At 42.6% G+C, this 18,156-nt stretch overlaps 1 protein-coding gene and 1 long non-coding RNA gene across 3 annotated transcripts in view; one reads left to right on the forward strand and one right to left on the reverse strand.

Annotated features, from left to right (window-relative positions):
* LOC134078706 (uncharacterized) overlaps window positions 1-18,156 on the forward strand; it is a 142,402-nt gene that overhangs the window by 49,033 nt on the left and 75,213 nt on the right. The window lies entirely within an intron of this gene.
* On the reverse strand, window positions 9,513-16,571 carry LOC134078699 (aquaporin-8-like). Of its 2 annotated transcripts, none has more exons than XM_062534809.1 (6): window positions 16,507-16,571; window positions 14,900-15,180; window positions 14,360-14,486; window positions 11,329-11,546; window positions 10,373-10,507; window positions 9,513-10,031 (listed from the first exon to the last, which is right to left on the reverse strand). In XM_062534809.1, exons 2-6 carry the CDS (start codon window positions 15,139-15,141, stop codon window positions 9,977-9,979), a joined length of 777 nt encoding a protein of 258 aa, XP_062390793.1. In that variant the 5' UTR covers window positions 15,142-15,180; window positions 16,507-16,571; the 3' UTR covers window positions 9,513-9,976. The 2 variants fall into 2 exon arrangements, with proteins under 2 accessions (XP_062390793.1, XP_062390794.1); XM_062534810.1 differs by lacking the exon at window positions 16,507-16,571 and adding an exon at window positions 15,816-15,934.

Below are 18,156 nucleotides of genomic sequence, written 5' to 3' on the forward strand. Positions count from 1 at the left end.
TGTGTGTGTGTGAGTTTCAGTATACATGCATGTATGTCAGGGTGTGTGTGTGTGTGTGTGTGTGTGTGTGTGTGTGTGTGTGTGTGTGTTGAGGCCAGGGTGCTGCGTGTCTGGGCATGAGAGCTCAGAGTCTCGCTGATCTTAATTGGCTCCCCTTTGAGATTAATTAGCCTGAGGAGCAGGTTCACTACATGACTCAGGGTGGGGTCACCCGAAACACAAACACCCACGTGGGCCAGCGCGCACACACACACACACACACACACACAGTCACACACAGAGTGTGTGAGAGAGAGAGAGAGAGAGGAGAGAGAGAGAGAGAGAGAGAGACACACACACACACACACATACACACACAGAAACAGAGTGTGAGAGAGAGAGGGATACAAGCACACACAGATACAAGCATGGGCACACACACATGCACAGACACACACTTACACACACACACACACACACAGAGAGAGACACACTTGCACAGCACGCCTACAGATACTGTAAATATGAATACATTTTTGTTGTCAGAGGAACATCCTTGTTGTACATACAGCATACTCGAGGCCCGTATTAGGTGAAGCAGCAGGGTATACAGCATGCAATGTACATACAGTATACATGTACATTATAATCTAAACATTACTGTTATTCTTGCACTTTATTAGGAATGCCCATGTGGAGGAGCTGCATGTCATTGAGCGCATGCCCTCTAAACTGTACTGTACTGTATACTGTATGTGTGGGTTTACATTAAGCCAGGCCTACATTTAACTGCTCAATACTGTCAAGCCTCTGTGATGTCAGGACAACCACCCACACACACACACACACACATGTGTGCATCTGTGTGTGTGCATGTGTTTGTTTGTGTGTGTGTGTGTGTGTGTGTGTGTGTGTGTGTGTGTGTGTGTGTATACAGTATGTGTTCATGGCCATATGTATGGTCAGAGCACAATGGCTATTCTGCTGCAGTTCATGGCCAGAGGTCTAAGCAGACACTGTTCAATCCAGAGGAGAAACGGAGGAGGCTCTGCTCTGCTCCCTCTGGAGGCTCTGCTCTGCTCTGCTCTGCTCTGCTCTGCTCTGCTCTGCTCTGCTCTGCCTGCTCCACTCTACCCCTCATCTCTGGAGCACTTGCTTCAGTCACTGGGCATCTGCCTCAGCCACTGGCACACTACCCCCCCCACCACCGTCCGTGATGCCAATTTCGTCATTGACGCGGCTCGTGGTGGCTGCCACGTGCCACCAAAACTTTGGGGCCCCGCACATTGATGGGGTACACTGTGTATGAGTCTTTCACTTCAGGAGAGGCAACCGCACTGAATGACCATCACTGTCGTGGGGGGTTCTGTACTGTAGAGAATCACAGGGAATAGGCTACATCCTTTTTATGTTGTCTTACTCTTGTCCCTACAACAATGGAAGAACCATCACCCAACACATGCCACGACATCTATATGATGTTTTTGGCTATGCAACACACAGCCATGATCAGGCTACTCTGAGTACATTGTTCTCCTACAGTATGAGTTATTCCACAGCTTGGTTGAATTTCCCATTGTCATGCGTTGTTTAGAAAGTGTAATAACTGTATGTTATTTGTACACCTATGAAGTAGCTTCAATTTTTGGCCGCATATCACACTTGCATATTTATTCACTGAACTCGTCGTTCGGTGAATTAAATTAACTGAACTTCAAATGAACTGTCTCATTGCATCAAAGCTTTAAAATACAGACGTTCAGAACATAGCATATGGCGGAGGTGGAAAGAAGTACTTCTACAAACAAGGTATAGTTTTAAAACATTATTATAAGGAGATTACCTCAACACAAGTGGCAGCAGTGGAATAAGTGGGATACTGGACTTGTGGACTTGGTGTAAAGGCGGTCCTCTGGGCATCGAGGCCATTTGACCACCTTGAATGTGCAGTCCTTTCCGTGACCCGAGCGCCGTGTCGTCCATTATGCCTTACAAAATGCTGTGTGAAAACACAATGCATAATTGCAGAAATCTCTGTTAAACATCTGATTATACAATGTCTTGTAATCACTTTACCACTTTAAATCAATTAAGGAGACTATTTAACTCCCTTTCGTAGTGTGGGGAACAAAAGGCTACGAACTCGCCAAGACTCATAGTGCACATGCATTCAGTTTGTACGCTGCACCGTGTTAAAAACAAAAGAAAATGAGGTATACTTAAAGGCCACGATGTGCACAGTGCGCATTCGTGTGGCATGAAACTGTGTGTGCGGAAGTTTGTCCAAGCCATTACTTGGCCTCTACATACAGTATACTGGCCCCTACAGAAGCAGAGGAACAGAGGGGGAGAGATGAGAGGAGGAGTGGAAGGGAGAAGAGAGGGAAGGAAAGAGAGGAGAGAAGAATAAAGGGAGACGAGAGAAGAAATGAGAAGAGTGGAGGGGAGAGGAAGGAAGAAAAGGAGATACGAGGGGAGAATAAATGAGGAGGGAAAGCAAAGAGGAGAAGAGGAGGAGAGGAGAGATGAGGAGAGGAGAGGAGGGGAGTGAAGCATAGGAGAGGAGAAATGAGAAGAGGAGGCAAGGGGAGTAAAGAAGATGAGCGGAGGAGAGGAGAGATAAGCAGAGGAGGGGAGGGGATGGGGGGAAATGAGGTGAGGACTGAGAGAGCAGTTGGAAGGACAAGCGGAGTGAGGGGGGATTTGAGAGTTCTCTTTTTTTCCCCTTCTCAATGTCTCTCTCTCTATCTCTCTTTCTCCCTCCTCTCCACCCTTTTCCTGTTTGCTGGGTGCATGTACAGTATGAATGTTCTGTACAATCATGTCCCTATAGCCTTGAATGCACTCAACCTCAATGGAAGTCCTCATAGAAAGCATAGACATTCACACATAACACACATGCACGCACACGCACACACAAACACACACACACACACACACACACACACACACACACACACACACACACACACACACACACACACACACACACACAAGTCACTATCCTGCATAGCATTGCTCAGTTTGCTGCCAGCGTCCTCTACCATGCAAGGTCAGTACATAAGGTCAATACAGCCTTTCAGTACATAAATGGTTCATAGATGGCATGTTTAAATGGGTTTTTACTGTATCAAGGACCACTGGTTAGCAAAGCACTATGATTCAATGCAGATTTGTAACAGTATTACTTACTGGGATGGAGCATTCAATAGACACTCATGCAGGGTCTATGGTGTGTGTGAGTGTGTGTGTGTGTGTGTGTGTGTGTGTGTGTGTGTGTGTGTGTGTGTGTGTGTGTGTGTGTGTGTGTGTGTGTGTGTGTGTTGTGTGTGTGTGTCTGTGTGTGTGTGTGTGTGTGAAAGAGAAGTGTGTGTGTGTGTGTGTGTTTGGGGGGGGTATCTATCTATTCTTCAATCTACCTCCAGCTATCTAACATTACAAAGCTGATTGCAAAAGACAACAGCACAAATAAGATTAATTTTAACCTAAACATATTTGCGGTCCAAGCACAGTCACATCAATGTAATATCAGGTCCTTTCACTAGCCCACTTCATCGGCATTGGTGTAGAGCCTGCACCCTTTCTTTATTATCTTTACCATCTTTACACTGTAGATGCACATCAACCATGCAGATAGTAAACTTCACATGAGCCATGCAGATAGTAGCCTTGAGAGATGGGTGCGTGGTGGCTTGCTTGGCCATCTCCTGGTTGTAATGTCCAGGGCTTGACTGACCTTCCCTAGTGAAACAGCTCTTTTTTACTGCACGGCTGCTGGCAGCAACAGCCAGGCCAACCAAGGGATAGCCAGAACCTGTAAATCTGGTCCCTCAAGAGGAGTCATGAATCAGTTTAACGACAGTAATATCAGTGCCTTGCTATCTTTGGACATATCCATCTGAGACCATATCCATCTGTCTTTATCTCTCTTTCTGGTCTTCTTGCTCCTTCTTCCTCCATCTCTCTCATTCACTATCACTGCAGCTCTCTCCTTCTCCTCTCTCTACTTACAGCCTATATGTCCAATCCTATTTTACAGGAAGCACACTTTCATGGAAAAACTCAGCACAGATCACGAACAGATTCATACAGCAAACTCAAAAGAGAAAACTGATGTGGAATCAAATGATATACATATATGGGTAGATGACATGACGTGGCTTTTTCACCGTCACAGAAGATAAAACACAATTAATTTCACATTTTCACATTTTAAAATACTGTAAAAGGTTAAACATTTTCTTGCTTTACATGAATTTGTTGTTTTAATACCTGAGTCATTTATCGTTTTTTCAGAACTTTGAGCCAAACCTTAAAATTGTCCTATGGTGTGATGGTAGACAACATAATTATATAAATGTTAACTTTTATAAATAGAGGAAATAATGCTTAAAATTGTTAATGAACGCTCCTGGCATAATTGTGCAAGTGTCTATTTTACTAAGTGGCAATCACTTTTCCCATACATACATTTCTAAAATGGTAGGAACTCCGTAAAGTTCGTCACAGAAAAAAATGTCCTTTGGTGTTATGCAATAACCTGATGTTAAGTTGGCCAAAATCATGGACAACTACATTTAGTTGAAAGACCCCATTCAAGGTCATGTGACTGAAGACCCTAATGAAGCCCTGGAGCAGTGAACATGGTGAGAATTTCTCTCAGAATTGCTCAAATATTCAACTATGTTTTCAGACCACTGAAGTTGTTAAGTTTTATTGTCCTTTGGTGTGACACCCCTAAATGCCATTGTTGTATTCAAATTTGTATTTTTAACAGCAGGACTATGTAATATTATGCAAATGCATGATGTCAGTTGCTAATGACAGCTCAGTTAGTATTAGCATGGTCATTAACTGCCACAAAAGCTTAAATGTCCTTTGGTGTGACAGGAAATGTCCTTTGGTGTGACACCTAATAATGACTTAAATTCAAATATTTATTGCTGTTTTAGAGACGACATACAATGTTCTGAAGTGTTACTAAAATAACTATAATATAAAGTACATAAATCTGAAACTTTTTTTTATAACAGAAAGAACCTCCCTGCAGGACCTGTGGCCCAACCTGCCCCGGAACTTCCAGTGTTGCCACCAACGAATATAATGTCATTGTAGATAATTGTGTCAAGTATGATTAAAAACTGCTCTAACAGCTGAAAAAACAGCCTGACCAGCTTAAGGTGGTTTGCTGGTTGACCAGCTTGTTTGACCACCTTATGATGGTTAACCAGCTATAGACCAGCAAAAGTCTTGCAAAAACATACCTGCAGCTTACGATGGTAATTCTGCTGGTTTTGCTTGTCGTACCATCTCACGCTGGTCATTTTAGTTGGTGTTGCTGGTCTACATTGCTGGTTTTTACTGGTCATGCCAGCTTATGTTGGTGATCAAACCAGCATGGCCATCTTACACCTACAATGTCAAGCTTGGCAGGCTGGTCACCAGCATGACCATCTCACACCAGCTGTATCCCACACGACAGGCTGGTCACACCAGCATGAACAGCTTCCTTAGATGGTCACGCCAGCATGTCCACCTGGTGGCCTAACCAGTTATACCAGCAAAGACCAGCAATAGTTGGAGAAAAACCAGCAAAAAACAGCTAAAACCAGCTACCAACATAAATTGGTTTCTTGCTATTTTTTCAGTAGGGATGTTTTAGATAGAGTGGACTTCATGAATGTAACGCAATGTTTTAGAATGGAATTTCCCTATTGAGGATTGTGGTCCCTCTTTTGGCGATCAAAAACGGATGGTCAGAAGCACAACGTTTATAGACATTAAAGGCATGGCAGTCCACATTCACTAATTTAATGGTGTGATTTTGTCAGGTGCTGGACACAAAAGGGTTGTTCTTATGTCTCTTAATCAGTCATGGGTGTGTTTTGGGCGTAACATCCTTTAAAACAATGAGAATAATATCTATCATTTCCTTTAACAGCAAACAATGCAACTTCACACAGCAGCACATTTGAAGGAATCTGCATGCACACAAGACTATATGGAACAGGGATTCCACTAAAACTTGGTTTACTAAAACCTGCTTGTGACTAGCAGAGTATAGCCTACATGCATCTGCACTCACCTATTATTTGAACTCATAGACAAAGTGAAACTTCACAGTGGTTTCATAGTCGACAAATTAGTTCAACACAGTTAAGTACTATTACTATTGACTGACAATGGGTTATCATCAAAAAAATAGCCTGGAAAAAGCAACACTTATCCAACAAATGTCCTCCTTTATCACTGTTACAATAAACACTACATATATTCTGACTCACTTCATGCAATAACTATCTTTGTCCTTTAGTGTGACATTTTGTCCTATAGTGTGACAAACATAAAACAACAGAAAAACATCCTTAATTTCAAAACATACTTTAAAAAAAGCCAGGTTTGGCATGAGGGGAGCTCCAATAATAGCTCCTCTTAGATAGGTACAATTTCAAACAGTTTTGTAAGGTTGGCGGAAAAAAATGTATCGACATTCATAGGAAAAAGTCAATCAAGTGCATCTATTCATGGTGAAAATGATTGTAATTAGTACTTTTATCTGAAATAAATAGAATTTTAAGAAAATAATGATTAAATAATGTGAACAATTCTGTTTCATGTATTTTTTAATGTTATTCAATATCATTTCTTAGTACTTTTTAAATGTCACACCATAGGACACATTCACAGTGCAGATGAGTGTAAACGTGGAAAAAAACATGTGAGGTCATTGACAAAATGAGTGACCACTATTATTTTCAGAAACTACAGTTTCCATACTATATAAATATTTGCTTTTTTTCTTTTAAAATTATGTTTTCCAAAAAAAGCACTTTTTCTTGGCCAGATGTCAACTACCCATATATATATATATATATATATATATATATATATATATATATATATATAAAATCTAAATCTATTATTCAAGTGGATCTAAATCCCTATTCAAACTCACTCACTCTCCCTTATTTGAACCTGCGTGAGGTAAGCCAGGCTACTCTCTCTACCTTTTTTTTTATCTTCTTCTTCCTGGGCACGACCTGTTGCTAGGTAACCCTGGGTCACAGCTGCTGCCTAAATCATACTCTTTCTTTCCCGGTTATCGGAAAGATGGGCAGTAATTTATTAGTTTGATACAAGGGCGAGCGGCATTACACCGCACCGCGGTCTCTCTGCGCTCCTCGTTTAGAATTCACGCCATATCCTATTTCCGGTGCATTCCTCACGGCATTTTCCAAAACATTCCGCTTTAAATTGACAATCTGAAGCACCAAATGAGGCCCAGCTGAGCTTGGGATCTGCATATTACTGTTCAAAACACTCCGGCTAACATATTATCCTATCGTCCACAGTAGGTTTAGAGTTTGGGGGATGTGGATGGGCACTTATACTCTCATTTAAAGAGTGCAAACAACCACCTCGCAAAACGGCTTCATGTTACCTGTGCCAAGTGGATCCATGGGGGTTTCCGTTGTCTTGTTGTGGTGTGACTACCTGTTCACCGCTTTCCGCACGACATAGGCTACTGTAGGCTACAACCTTGACCCAGCATATAGATTCAAGCAGAAACTTGTCTTTGACGCCACTGAGTGGCAGTGCATAAATCTGCAAGGGCCACCTTGAAATTGCACAGGTTGCCACGAAGATCAACGACCGCCACCACACATCATCATCATTAAGTTCAACATTTTAATCTTCCAGATGCGCAAAACCCACAATGGCCAGAACTAGGGTACATTTTAACTGGAAAATGACACCATAATAATATGACCATTATAAAATAATAATCCAGTTATCTTTTGAGTTTTTTCTTCTTCAGAGGAAATGTGAAACGTGAAATGTGAAAACCCCATCTGTTCCCGTCTATTGCGTGTTTATAAATGATGCTCTTGCGCATATTGCGCATTTTAGGCTGTAGACAAGCAGGGAGGGCAAATTCATTTTTGTTATCCGGAACACCTGCTCCGTTCGCGTCTGAGGGCTGTGTTTAATTCACAACATTTTCAGAGATTTCCTATTGCGAGCAGATGATATTTGATTCATCAATCACGCGCTAGTCGCCGCTCGCCAACACCCGCACTCACAAATGGGACGGGCTGCTTGGATTAGAGCTTCAGTAGCTGGGTGAAAATACTGGGATTTCGCGGAACCACTTTCGAATTGTTTTAGCTGTTTGACGTGATTAGAACGTACAAGTGCTTCCCTCTCGTGCTAATGAGGTTATCTCATCTCGGAAAAGTGTGCTCCATCGGTGTGTCCTACCGAGCGGTGGGTATACTTGCACGCGCCTCGCACGGTTCCTCCGGGCCACATTCTGATCAAACACGCACGCACCTGCACTTTAGAAACAGCCCTGTCCCGCGAGACCTGTAAAAGCGGACTCCCTTGTTCTCGGCGCGTGGCAATTACGTGCCATCTGTTCCCCTCTGCGCCGTTCCAGCTCATTTTGTATCTCTGATTGTTGCTGTAAAATTATACGCCAGAAATTGATGTTCTTGGGGACGGCGGATGACTGACAGACGAAAAATTAATCAGTTCAGAAGCCCAGAACCGTACCAACTCCTTTAGGGGGAAAAGTGAAAAAGCTGTTTCCAACTTTGATCTCTCTCTCTCTCTCTCTCTCTCTCACACACACACACACACACACACACACACACACACACACACTAAAAATAGGAAGATATTATGTCAGTTTACATACTTTGTTTACAGTTAATAGGCTTGCTAAATATAATTGGGGATATTTCATGTGATGTGGATTAAACATAAACAAATGTTTAATGTGGATAACGGTGTGCCTATTTATGAAAATACATCCAGTTAATTAAATAGCCTACATTGGCTTGCAACATGTAGCCTAACATGAAAACTTGAAAGCTTGAGCGCAATAAAAAAAAAGCTTATTGTTCCTGTGCAAGGTCAAACTTATTGCAACTAAAACATTTTCTTCTGTCTTTCACTCTTAAGTGTATTGTAGCCTAGTCTCATCACGATCATAACACGTTCTCTGGATCTGAGACTATTGCAGTCATCACTCTTCCACTGGCGGGACAACATAACATAAAGGGGACGTGATTTAATTCCGTTCAGCTATCGTGAAACCGAGGAACATCTGGATAGTGATACCGAACAGGCGCCCCAATAATGGTGGAATATGTTTCAATTACAACCGAAGTTTATGTCATTTATGTAACAGCACAAACATATACCGACGAGGTTATAGTCATGTGCGCGTGTGGACAAAATGTATTCAGCACGTCATTGTTACATCTACTTTGAAAAGAGTTGCATCAGTGCTTCGCCATGATCAGTACCTTGGAGAGCGACCAAGGTGCACACTTCTGAACAGGTAGGCTAAAGCTTTCTGGGCTCATCCTTACCTTCGAAGTGGCAAGTCAATGATTTATTGTTTGTTTTTTTTTGTTCCTGCCTCTGGATGCTAGCAAACAGCTGTTCGTTTTTGTAATGTTTCTACAAAATGATAATGTTTGTATTGTGCATAACTGTGCAAGGAATGGATTGTCCTTAGAGTATTTATAGAGGAAAAACTGATTTATCTTATGGAAAATATACAAGTTTTCAAGGCTTCTGTAAACATAGGCAGCATTGATTAATATTTTGATATTGCTAAAAGATTAAAGGAATAGCTAATAATCAAACAAATTATAGTCATCCGCATTTAAATTCAGAACATAAATAATCTAGTAATGTACACAGTAATCTTCTAAGAAACAAACACATTTCCAAACAAACAAATAAGCTAACAAAACAGTAGACAGATCTAAATATTCCACCTACATTCATACTTCCTATTTACATTTCCTTCTTCTAACTTTAGCCAGCAATGCATCGACTGTTTAAACATGTGGTCTGAACCGTGGTCTTGCACCTTTCACATAACAGAACATTTTGAAATAATGAGTTCAGATGAATGGGACGAAGACTGAGCCAAACGATGGATGGGTCTGAATGGGGAAGTCTTTGGTTTCATTCAGGACTAAGGTTCTCTCTTTCTGAAGGTCAGTCTTGTTCGGGTGTCACCCAACAAAGTCCTGTCAAAAGACGATGAACAAGAGTCTTTTATTTAGCAAACCTTTTTCAGTTTCAGAGCCACTGAAACGGCAAGGACAGCACACAAAAACATTTCATGAGTTTAATTTCATGAATTTCCATTCATTATACAATCAGTTCTCCGTTAGTATAACCATTATTAGCAAATACTGTAATTATAGTCCTTTACAAGCTGTTCCTTTACGTATTTCCATCTACCAGTGTATGATGTTATGTATCAGTAGGCCTACTGTACCTGCACACTTAACATTACATTACGCTTTTTTAACCAAAGCGACTTACGACACGGTAAACATCTCGGTAAACAGGTCAAAGGTTGTACCTGAGCACAATGCCGACCAGCAAGCCAGCAACCAGAGGGCCCACCCAGTAGACCCAGTGATAGGCCCAATGGTTAGCCACCACGGCTGGGCCGAAGGCTCGCGCCGGATTCAGGCAACCACCAGAGACCGCTCCACTGCATAGACAGAGAGGGGGACAGAGAGGGCAGGTGAGGTCGAGAGGAGAGGGAGAGAAAAAGGGCAGGAGATAGAGAGAGGGAGAAAGAGAGAGAGAGGAAGGGAGAAAGGGAGAGAGAAAGAGAGAGAGAGAGATGAAGGGAGAAAGGGAGAGAGAAAGAGCATGAGAGGTAGAGAGAGAGAAGGAGAGAGGAAAAGAAAGGGACAGGGAGAGAAAAGGAGAGAGAGAGGAAAGGACATTTAGAAAAAATATATAGGAAGAAAAACAAGATGTACACACATAATGAGAAACAATTTTCTGAATTGTCACAATGTTAGGATTATGAGGTGCCCTGTTTCAGACAGAATCTGTCTTGTCCTCATCCTGGTTGTACAGCCCACAGAAGCATTACACACGCACACACATGCACACCTGAATACACACACACATACGCACACCTGTACACTCACACACACACACATACGCACACCTGTGCACACACACAGACACATATGTTCAGTTGACCCCACCCATACCCATAACAACACAAATGTACACACATGCTGTCCTGCACAGACTGAACACCTGAATCTAGACGCACACCTGCAGCCACCCATATTAACAAGCACACACACACACACATACACACACACTCACACACACACAGATGGAGACACACACACATACACACACACACACACACACAAGTATACACACACAGACACACATGCACACACACAGACATCAGACACATGCACACACACACATTCACGCACACACACACACACACACACACACACACACACACACACACAGATGGACACACACGCGCATACTCACGCTCCCAGGATGCCGACGCAGAGCGTGAGGCCGATGCAGAAGGGGGCGAGGGGTGTTCGGCTCTGATGGTTCACCGCGCTCAGGCACACCGACAGCACCAGGAAGAACGTCATGAGCACCTCCGCCAGCACGGCCACGCCCACCTGATGATCGGCCTTGATGGCATCAAAGGCTCCGCCAGACGCGTTCACAAAGTTCTCGTGCGAGGAGGCCACAGCCTGTTTAAGTGAACATCACCACAGGAGAAAAAAATCAAAGATCAAAGCGCTATAGTCATCTAATGCCAATGTTACTTTAAACAGGTGCTCTTTCTAGAGGGTGTGTGTTCAATATATCACTGTTGCTTATGACTATTAAAAGAAAATGTTAGGAATGATTTTTTTGTTGGTATGTTTGTTTGTCTGTCTGTTTGTTCGGAGGATAACTCAAAAAGTTATGGATGGATTTCGATTAAATTTTCAGGGAAGGTCTGAAATGACCCAAGAAAGAAACAGATACATTTTGAGAGCGATCCGTATCACCTTGGTATCACGCTTGGCGGAGGTTGGCGCTCTCTGAGTGCTTTTCTAGCTGCTTAGTATGTTTTTGCAGGCTTTTTGCCTTTTATATCAACAGGACAGAGGAGAGAGACAGGGAGAGACTGGGACGTGACCGAATCGAACCTGGGTCCCCAATGGGTACTGACTACTGAGACAAAAATGTATTAAGGTGCTGCTGCTTGCGCCACAGATGCTTGTGATTTTGTGTGTGATGGTAAATAGGCTCGTTTGTTGATTGGCTGCAGTGGGATATCACCCTACCTATAGCACGCATAATTTAACACCTTGCCTGTGTCTTGTGTACTCTTGTCTGAAAAGATGATCTGTTTCTGACTGTACGTGGTGTTCGCTTTGGACGTTCAGAACGTTGAAACGTAAGTTCCTTAGGCCATCCTTAAAAATATTCTTGATTGCCGTAACCCGACCGACCCTGTCAATATAGGGCCGACTCAAACATTTATTTTTTTCCCCCTCTAGTCCGACCGACTTGCCGGTTGCAAATTGCGTTAAGACCGACTGATTTTTTTTTTAATTAGGCCTATTTTTCAAACACCCAATACAAATGCAATACAATAATATTATATTTTCTTAAGTATTGTGAATACAAATTGCCTACATACAAACGTAGGCTGCGTTCTTTCTTCCAAATAAAAACCTGTGGCGTCATATGTTTATGTTTGTCTGCGCTACAGGCCAGGCGCTTCCAGTCTCATTCACTGCCAGTGGTTCGCGCTTGACTGTAGCCTAATGGCTGCGGCTGTAGCCAAGAAAATGTTCGTGGTCGACGTCAAAACTTATACTAGTTCGGGCACTATTATCCACCTGAAAACGCATTAAACACTTGAACATTTAGATGACTTGGCACGAAGTTATGTCCAGATATTTTCCCGGACCCATCCCTTCTCCCCATTCGTGTACGGTGACCGTGTCATTAGACTTAAATGAGACCTTAAGGTTTTGGTGGAAGAAACTCAAAAAATTGAGGACGTGCCAGCATTAAGTGGTTTCTTTTGGATTGAAACATTTAAGTGACCCGTTAAGGGATCGTTCTACTACAGGCTAGCAAGGACAGCTATTCTTTAAGTGGTTAAGAACTAGCTACTGGTGGAGAAAAGAAAGCAACGTAATGTCCCTGATTTGTAGGTTGCATTGACACGTCGTAGCGGTGGATGCAAGTAAACCGTATAATCTAGTTACCAGTAAAATCATTGAAATGAACATATTATTTTTTTCATAATAGATTTTCATATGATATTTTTTTTGTTTACTTCTCTGACAGTAGGCTACAGCATTAAAGCTATAGCCTACTGTACATTTTAGTCAAGTCAAGTTTATTTGAATAGCACATTTTATACACAGAGGTCATTCAATGTGCTTTAGACACAAAGCAAATAGTAACAAATAAAAGCAGAGAAGGGCAATATAGTCAAAGAATAATTCAAAAGGTATAGATCATTATAAAGCAAAAAATTTAAGCAAGAGTGTTTGTGTGTTGTTACAACAAATAAGATCTAGTCATAGGTGTGCAGATAACATACGGTTAATGCGCCCTCTATAAAGTATGCTGATTTTTGTTAAGTCACGTTCAGAAATATTACTATATTGCCAAAAGTATTGGGTCACCTGCCTTGACCCCCATATGAACTTAAATCACATCCTATTCTTAATCCATAGGGCTTAATATGACATTGGTCCACCTTTTGCAGCTATAAGAGCTTCGACTCTTCTGGGAAGGCTTTCCAAGGTTTAGGAGTGTTTATGGGCATTTTTTGACCATTCTTTCAGAAGCGCATTTGTGAAGTCACACACTGATGTTGGACGAGGAGACTGGCTCTCAGTCCCCTTTAATTCATCCCAACGGTGTTCTATTGGGTTGAGGTCAGGTGCAGGCCAGTCAAGTTCTTCCACACCAAACTCTGTCATCCATGTCTGTATGGACCTTGCTTGGTGCACGGGTACACAGTCATGCATATACCTTGTGGAAAGCCTTCCTAGAAGAGTTGAAGCTGTTATAGCTGCAAAGACTGGACCAACGTCATATTAAACCCTATGGATTAAGAATAGGATGTGACTGAAGTTCATATGGGGGTCAAGGCCGGCGGTGACCCAATACTTTTGGCAATATAATGTGTGTCGTGTGTGTGTGTGTGTATGTACACATATATATATATATATATATAACATGCAAATGTTTTTTTCATACCAACAAAATCGCCGTGACCAAAAATATACTTTTTTTTTTTACCTTGAATCTTGAAAAAAAAAATATTTGCCTACCTACCGACCCAATTTTTTTTTGGGGGGGGCTGTTACTGCAAACAAAAATATTTTTAAGGATGGCCTTATGTTGGCACATTAAAATAAAATAAAAATCTGTAGATTGAACATCTGTGTTAGTCCTCTCCCGTCGACGCATCTGATAGTTAATCATAGTAGCGCGGAGGAACAACTTCCTTTCTATGGTGTTCCTCTGCAGTAAAGGTCTCACTTACTCTGGCAAAGCCGGCGCCCACCATGGCTCCGCAGAACTGAGCCGCCCAATAGGGGAAGAGCATGACGATCTTCAGGCCGCCTGCCACGGTGACCCCTAAGGTCACGGCAGGGTTGATGTGGCCGCCACTAGGAGAGCAGCAGAAAGGTCAGGGGTCAGATTGCTTCATCAATACTAGTCAATACATTCAAGTTGAATAGAGACACGTTGACATCCAGATGTTAGAAAGGCAGATATGTCAGATGCAGGGTAGATTTATAACATTAAGTTGTTAAAAGACTGTGTTTTTTTTTTACTTCATGCTGCCTTTTATGTTATGTTGGTTACACAGTCAGTTAATTGACATGGTCTAAAGTGTTGAAATTTAAAAAACAACCAGGGGCAAAGTAAAACGTGAAAGGATTCGGAAGAGTATCTTCTTGGAACCTTGTGGATAGGCAGTTTGCAAAGCTGTTCGTTCAGGACAAACAGACAGCAGGCGCCCATGACCTTTTCACATCACAAATACAACCCCCGTTATCCGTTATCCCTCTTCACGCACCTGATTCCGGCCGTGATTGCGATGGAGATGGAGAGGGCCAGGCCATGTGCCACAGCGGGCTGCAGGCGACCCGTGCCCGGGGAGTTCTCGATGACTGAGGCACAGCCCGAGAAGACGAAGAGCGCCGTGCCGAAGAACTCGGCGACGCACGGGAGCAAGTAGCGGTCGTAGTTCGTGCGGCCCCACGTGTATTTGGCCCTTGGCTTGGGGTCCGCGACGTCAAGCACCTCTTTTCCGTCCATGGTGTCGAGGAGGGAGATGACCGCACAAGTTGGAAGAGACTACATTAGAAAGAGACGTGAGTTAGAAGAAGAAGAAGTACATGAAATACTTACCTTGCCTACCGAAGAAACGTATGCAACGTGTTAGTTTTGGCTATTCATTTTGGAGTAAATGTATTTTGAGAATGACTGTTTCTATGCACACAGTGAGCACGCTATTTAGGGGGCATATTCACGGAAGAACTCAGCGAAACTTGACCTCTCCATTTTCTATCCCACAAGAAGACAACTTGTTTTACCATCACTAGCCTGACCAATTGCCTTTCAAGCATCTTGCTTCTTTGAAGTCAGTCTAAGGTAGAGGATACCACAGGAGGAGACCACTTAACATATGATAGCATTTGTCCACTGTTTGTTTGATTAAACATACAATTTGAACATTATTGCCCACATTAGGAGGTTGAATTTTAAGTTACGTTAACGTTAAACATCAGCTGACGGTAGGCTAATTTCTCTGGTTAACATAAAGTTACTAGCTAACGTTAGCTGACAAACAAGAGTTTTATCTAATGCTCTGTTAAAATAGTCAGGTTAAGGTTATATAGTGTTGTTCGATTACGATTAAGGTTGCAGAAATATCTGACATAATTTATTCTAAAAAACAAGGTATCGTTTCCAAAGTAGCATAGGCCTACCTTCAAATTCGCCCTGATTGCCCTGCTACTATGGCTACCAGTACTTTGGGAAATTTAGCACATCTCTTTTGGAATGTTCAGTCATACAAAGTTTCATTTTTAAAGGAGCCATGCAAACAAACGCGTAGCCTATTACCTTAAATGAATTTGGCCCAACTTTATTTTCAGTTCATTAGAAAAAAACAAGTGGATAAAGTTCACAAAATATAGATAACTGGCCAATAAAGAAGGAAGTTGGGCTATCAGCTTAGCAAGATGGTTCATCCCTGATGTTGATTCAATAGCAAGCCGGTTGACCCCTGATTCATGTTTCTCAATCTAGCCTATGATCACATCAAAATTGATGGTGGCCAATTGGAATTGATAATAATAGTAATCTTGTCAAATAATTATTAGGCCTACCCAACTGAACCAGAATGGGACTTGGGCTATCAGAGAGAGCAAAACAATGATCAAGAGTTGACATTGTCGTGTTTTGCACTTAAGTTAACGTTGCTGTCTGAAAATCATTCCTTAACAAAAAAAGAACCTAGCTTTTACTGTCATAAAGTGTATCACAATGTTGCAATTTGTCACAAAACAGCTGTCCTTCAAGTTCCAGAATCAAGTGTCAGTCTGTCAATATATTCAAAAACATGTAACTCCAATGTGGACCTTCTTGGAAAGTAACACACATTAAGAAGTGCTTTACCTTGCTCAAGGGTGTTTGCTGGGATCCCTTTCTTGGAGGCGAGACCTGTTCTCAGAAAATATAGTGAACATTTTCTTAGAGGTAGAGTACCTATATAGTGTAACTGTGGTGTTCCGATCCATTGCACACGTGGTTAACGGTTAATGCACTCGTTGGGGGGATGACCATTTTTCTCAGAAATCTGTGCCAAGAATAAGCGGCGGTCACCTTGTGGTTAGGGGACTAGATGTTATCTGATGTTTATTAATCATGGGGTTATATTTGGTGTGAGTGTGTGTGTGTGTGTGTGTGTGTGTGTGTGTGTGTGTGTGTGTGTGTGTGTGTGTGTGTGTGTGTGTGTGTGTGTGTGCGCGCACATGTGTACTGTATGTGTGAGTGAACTGTCAAAGTTTTCTTGAATTCCATGATTGATATTGATTGATTGATGTTGTTCCCCAGCTGTTCTTATGACAGCCAGGTATCCCCAACTCATTCCAGTCAAGTGTACAGTACATCCATCTTGAGCCGTCTTCCTCAGAGACAAAATCAGACACAGTTATATTCTCCACTCCCTCATTGCTAGTGGGAGGAAAACTTGGAAATATCATGTCCCTCTCTCTCTATCGCCCTCTCTCTCTCTCACTCACTCTCTTTCTCTCTCACTCACTCTCTCTCTCTTTCTTTCTCTCTCTGAATTTTCTGTGCTTGCCTCTGTCTGTGGCTGTGTTTTTGCCAAGCAGATATGGAGAATGATCCTGAGCCAGGGTGGTGTGTCATGGCTGGCTGAGCAGCGGTGAATGGAAAGAAACAGGTGCCAGAGGCTGCCCCCTGCTCCTCTTGAATCTTTAACTTTGGGCAGAGCGGAGACCGAGCCCAAGCCAGAGCGGAGGACAGGAACAGGCATGGAACGGAATGGAACAGAGGGAACCAGACCTGGGGTTCCAGGTATACAAACTACTGCGGAATAGAGAATGGAGTAAGTAGAGCCTGAACAAATCCATCAGCCGTGGTCTATTGCATGCTGAAAATACACGCAGTGCAGACCGGGACAGACAGACACACTTGCACATATGTGTGAACACACACACACACACACACACACACACACACAAATGCACATATGCATAGGTTCATACAAGGTGCATGCCATCAGTACACCCAAGTCAGTAAATATATGGCATCATATACTGTACGTGTGTATAAGAGCGCAGGTGTGTGTGACTGTGTGTTTGTGTCTCTAAGTGAGGCTGTGACACTACCCCCGCCCGACTTAACAGACACCTCAAATCCACAGCCCTTGTTCTCTAATGAACATTACACACAACACAAACCACAAAGCCCCCAACCCTTAAACCCTGTGTGTCCATTTGTGTGTTCGTGCGTGTGTGTGTGTGTGTGTGTGTGTGTGTGTGTGTGTGTGTGTGTGTGTTCATGTTTGTGTGTCTCTCTGTGTGTGTGTGTGTGTGTTCATGTTTGTGTGTCTCCGTGTGTCAGTGTGTGTGTGTCTGTGTGTGTGTGCGCGTGCATGAGTGTGTGTGTGTGTATGTGTGTGTGTGTGTGTGTGTGTGTGTGTGTGTGTGTGTTCATGTTCATGTGTGTGTGTGTAGTGCACCCTACAGGTATATTTTTTGTGATCAAAAGAGTAAGATGAAGATAAAGATTGCTGTAACC

Source organism: Sardina pilchardus, chromosome 4 (assembly GCF_963854185.1).
Source record: "Sardina pilchardus chromosome 4, fSarPil1.1, whole genome shotgun sequence".
Lineage (NCBI taxonomy): Eukaryota > Metazoa > Chordata > Actinopteri > Clupeiformes > Clupeidae > Sardina > Sardina pilchardus.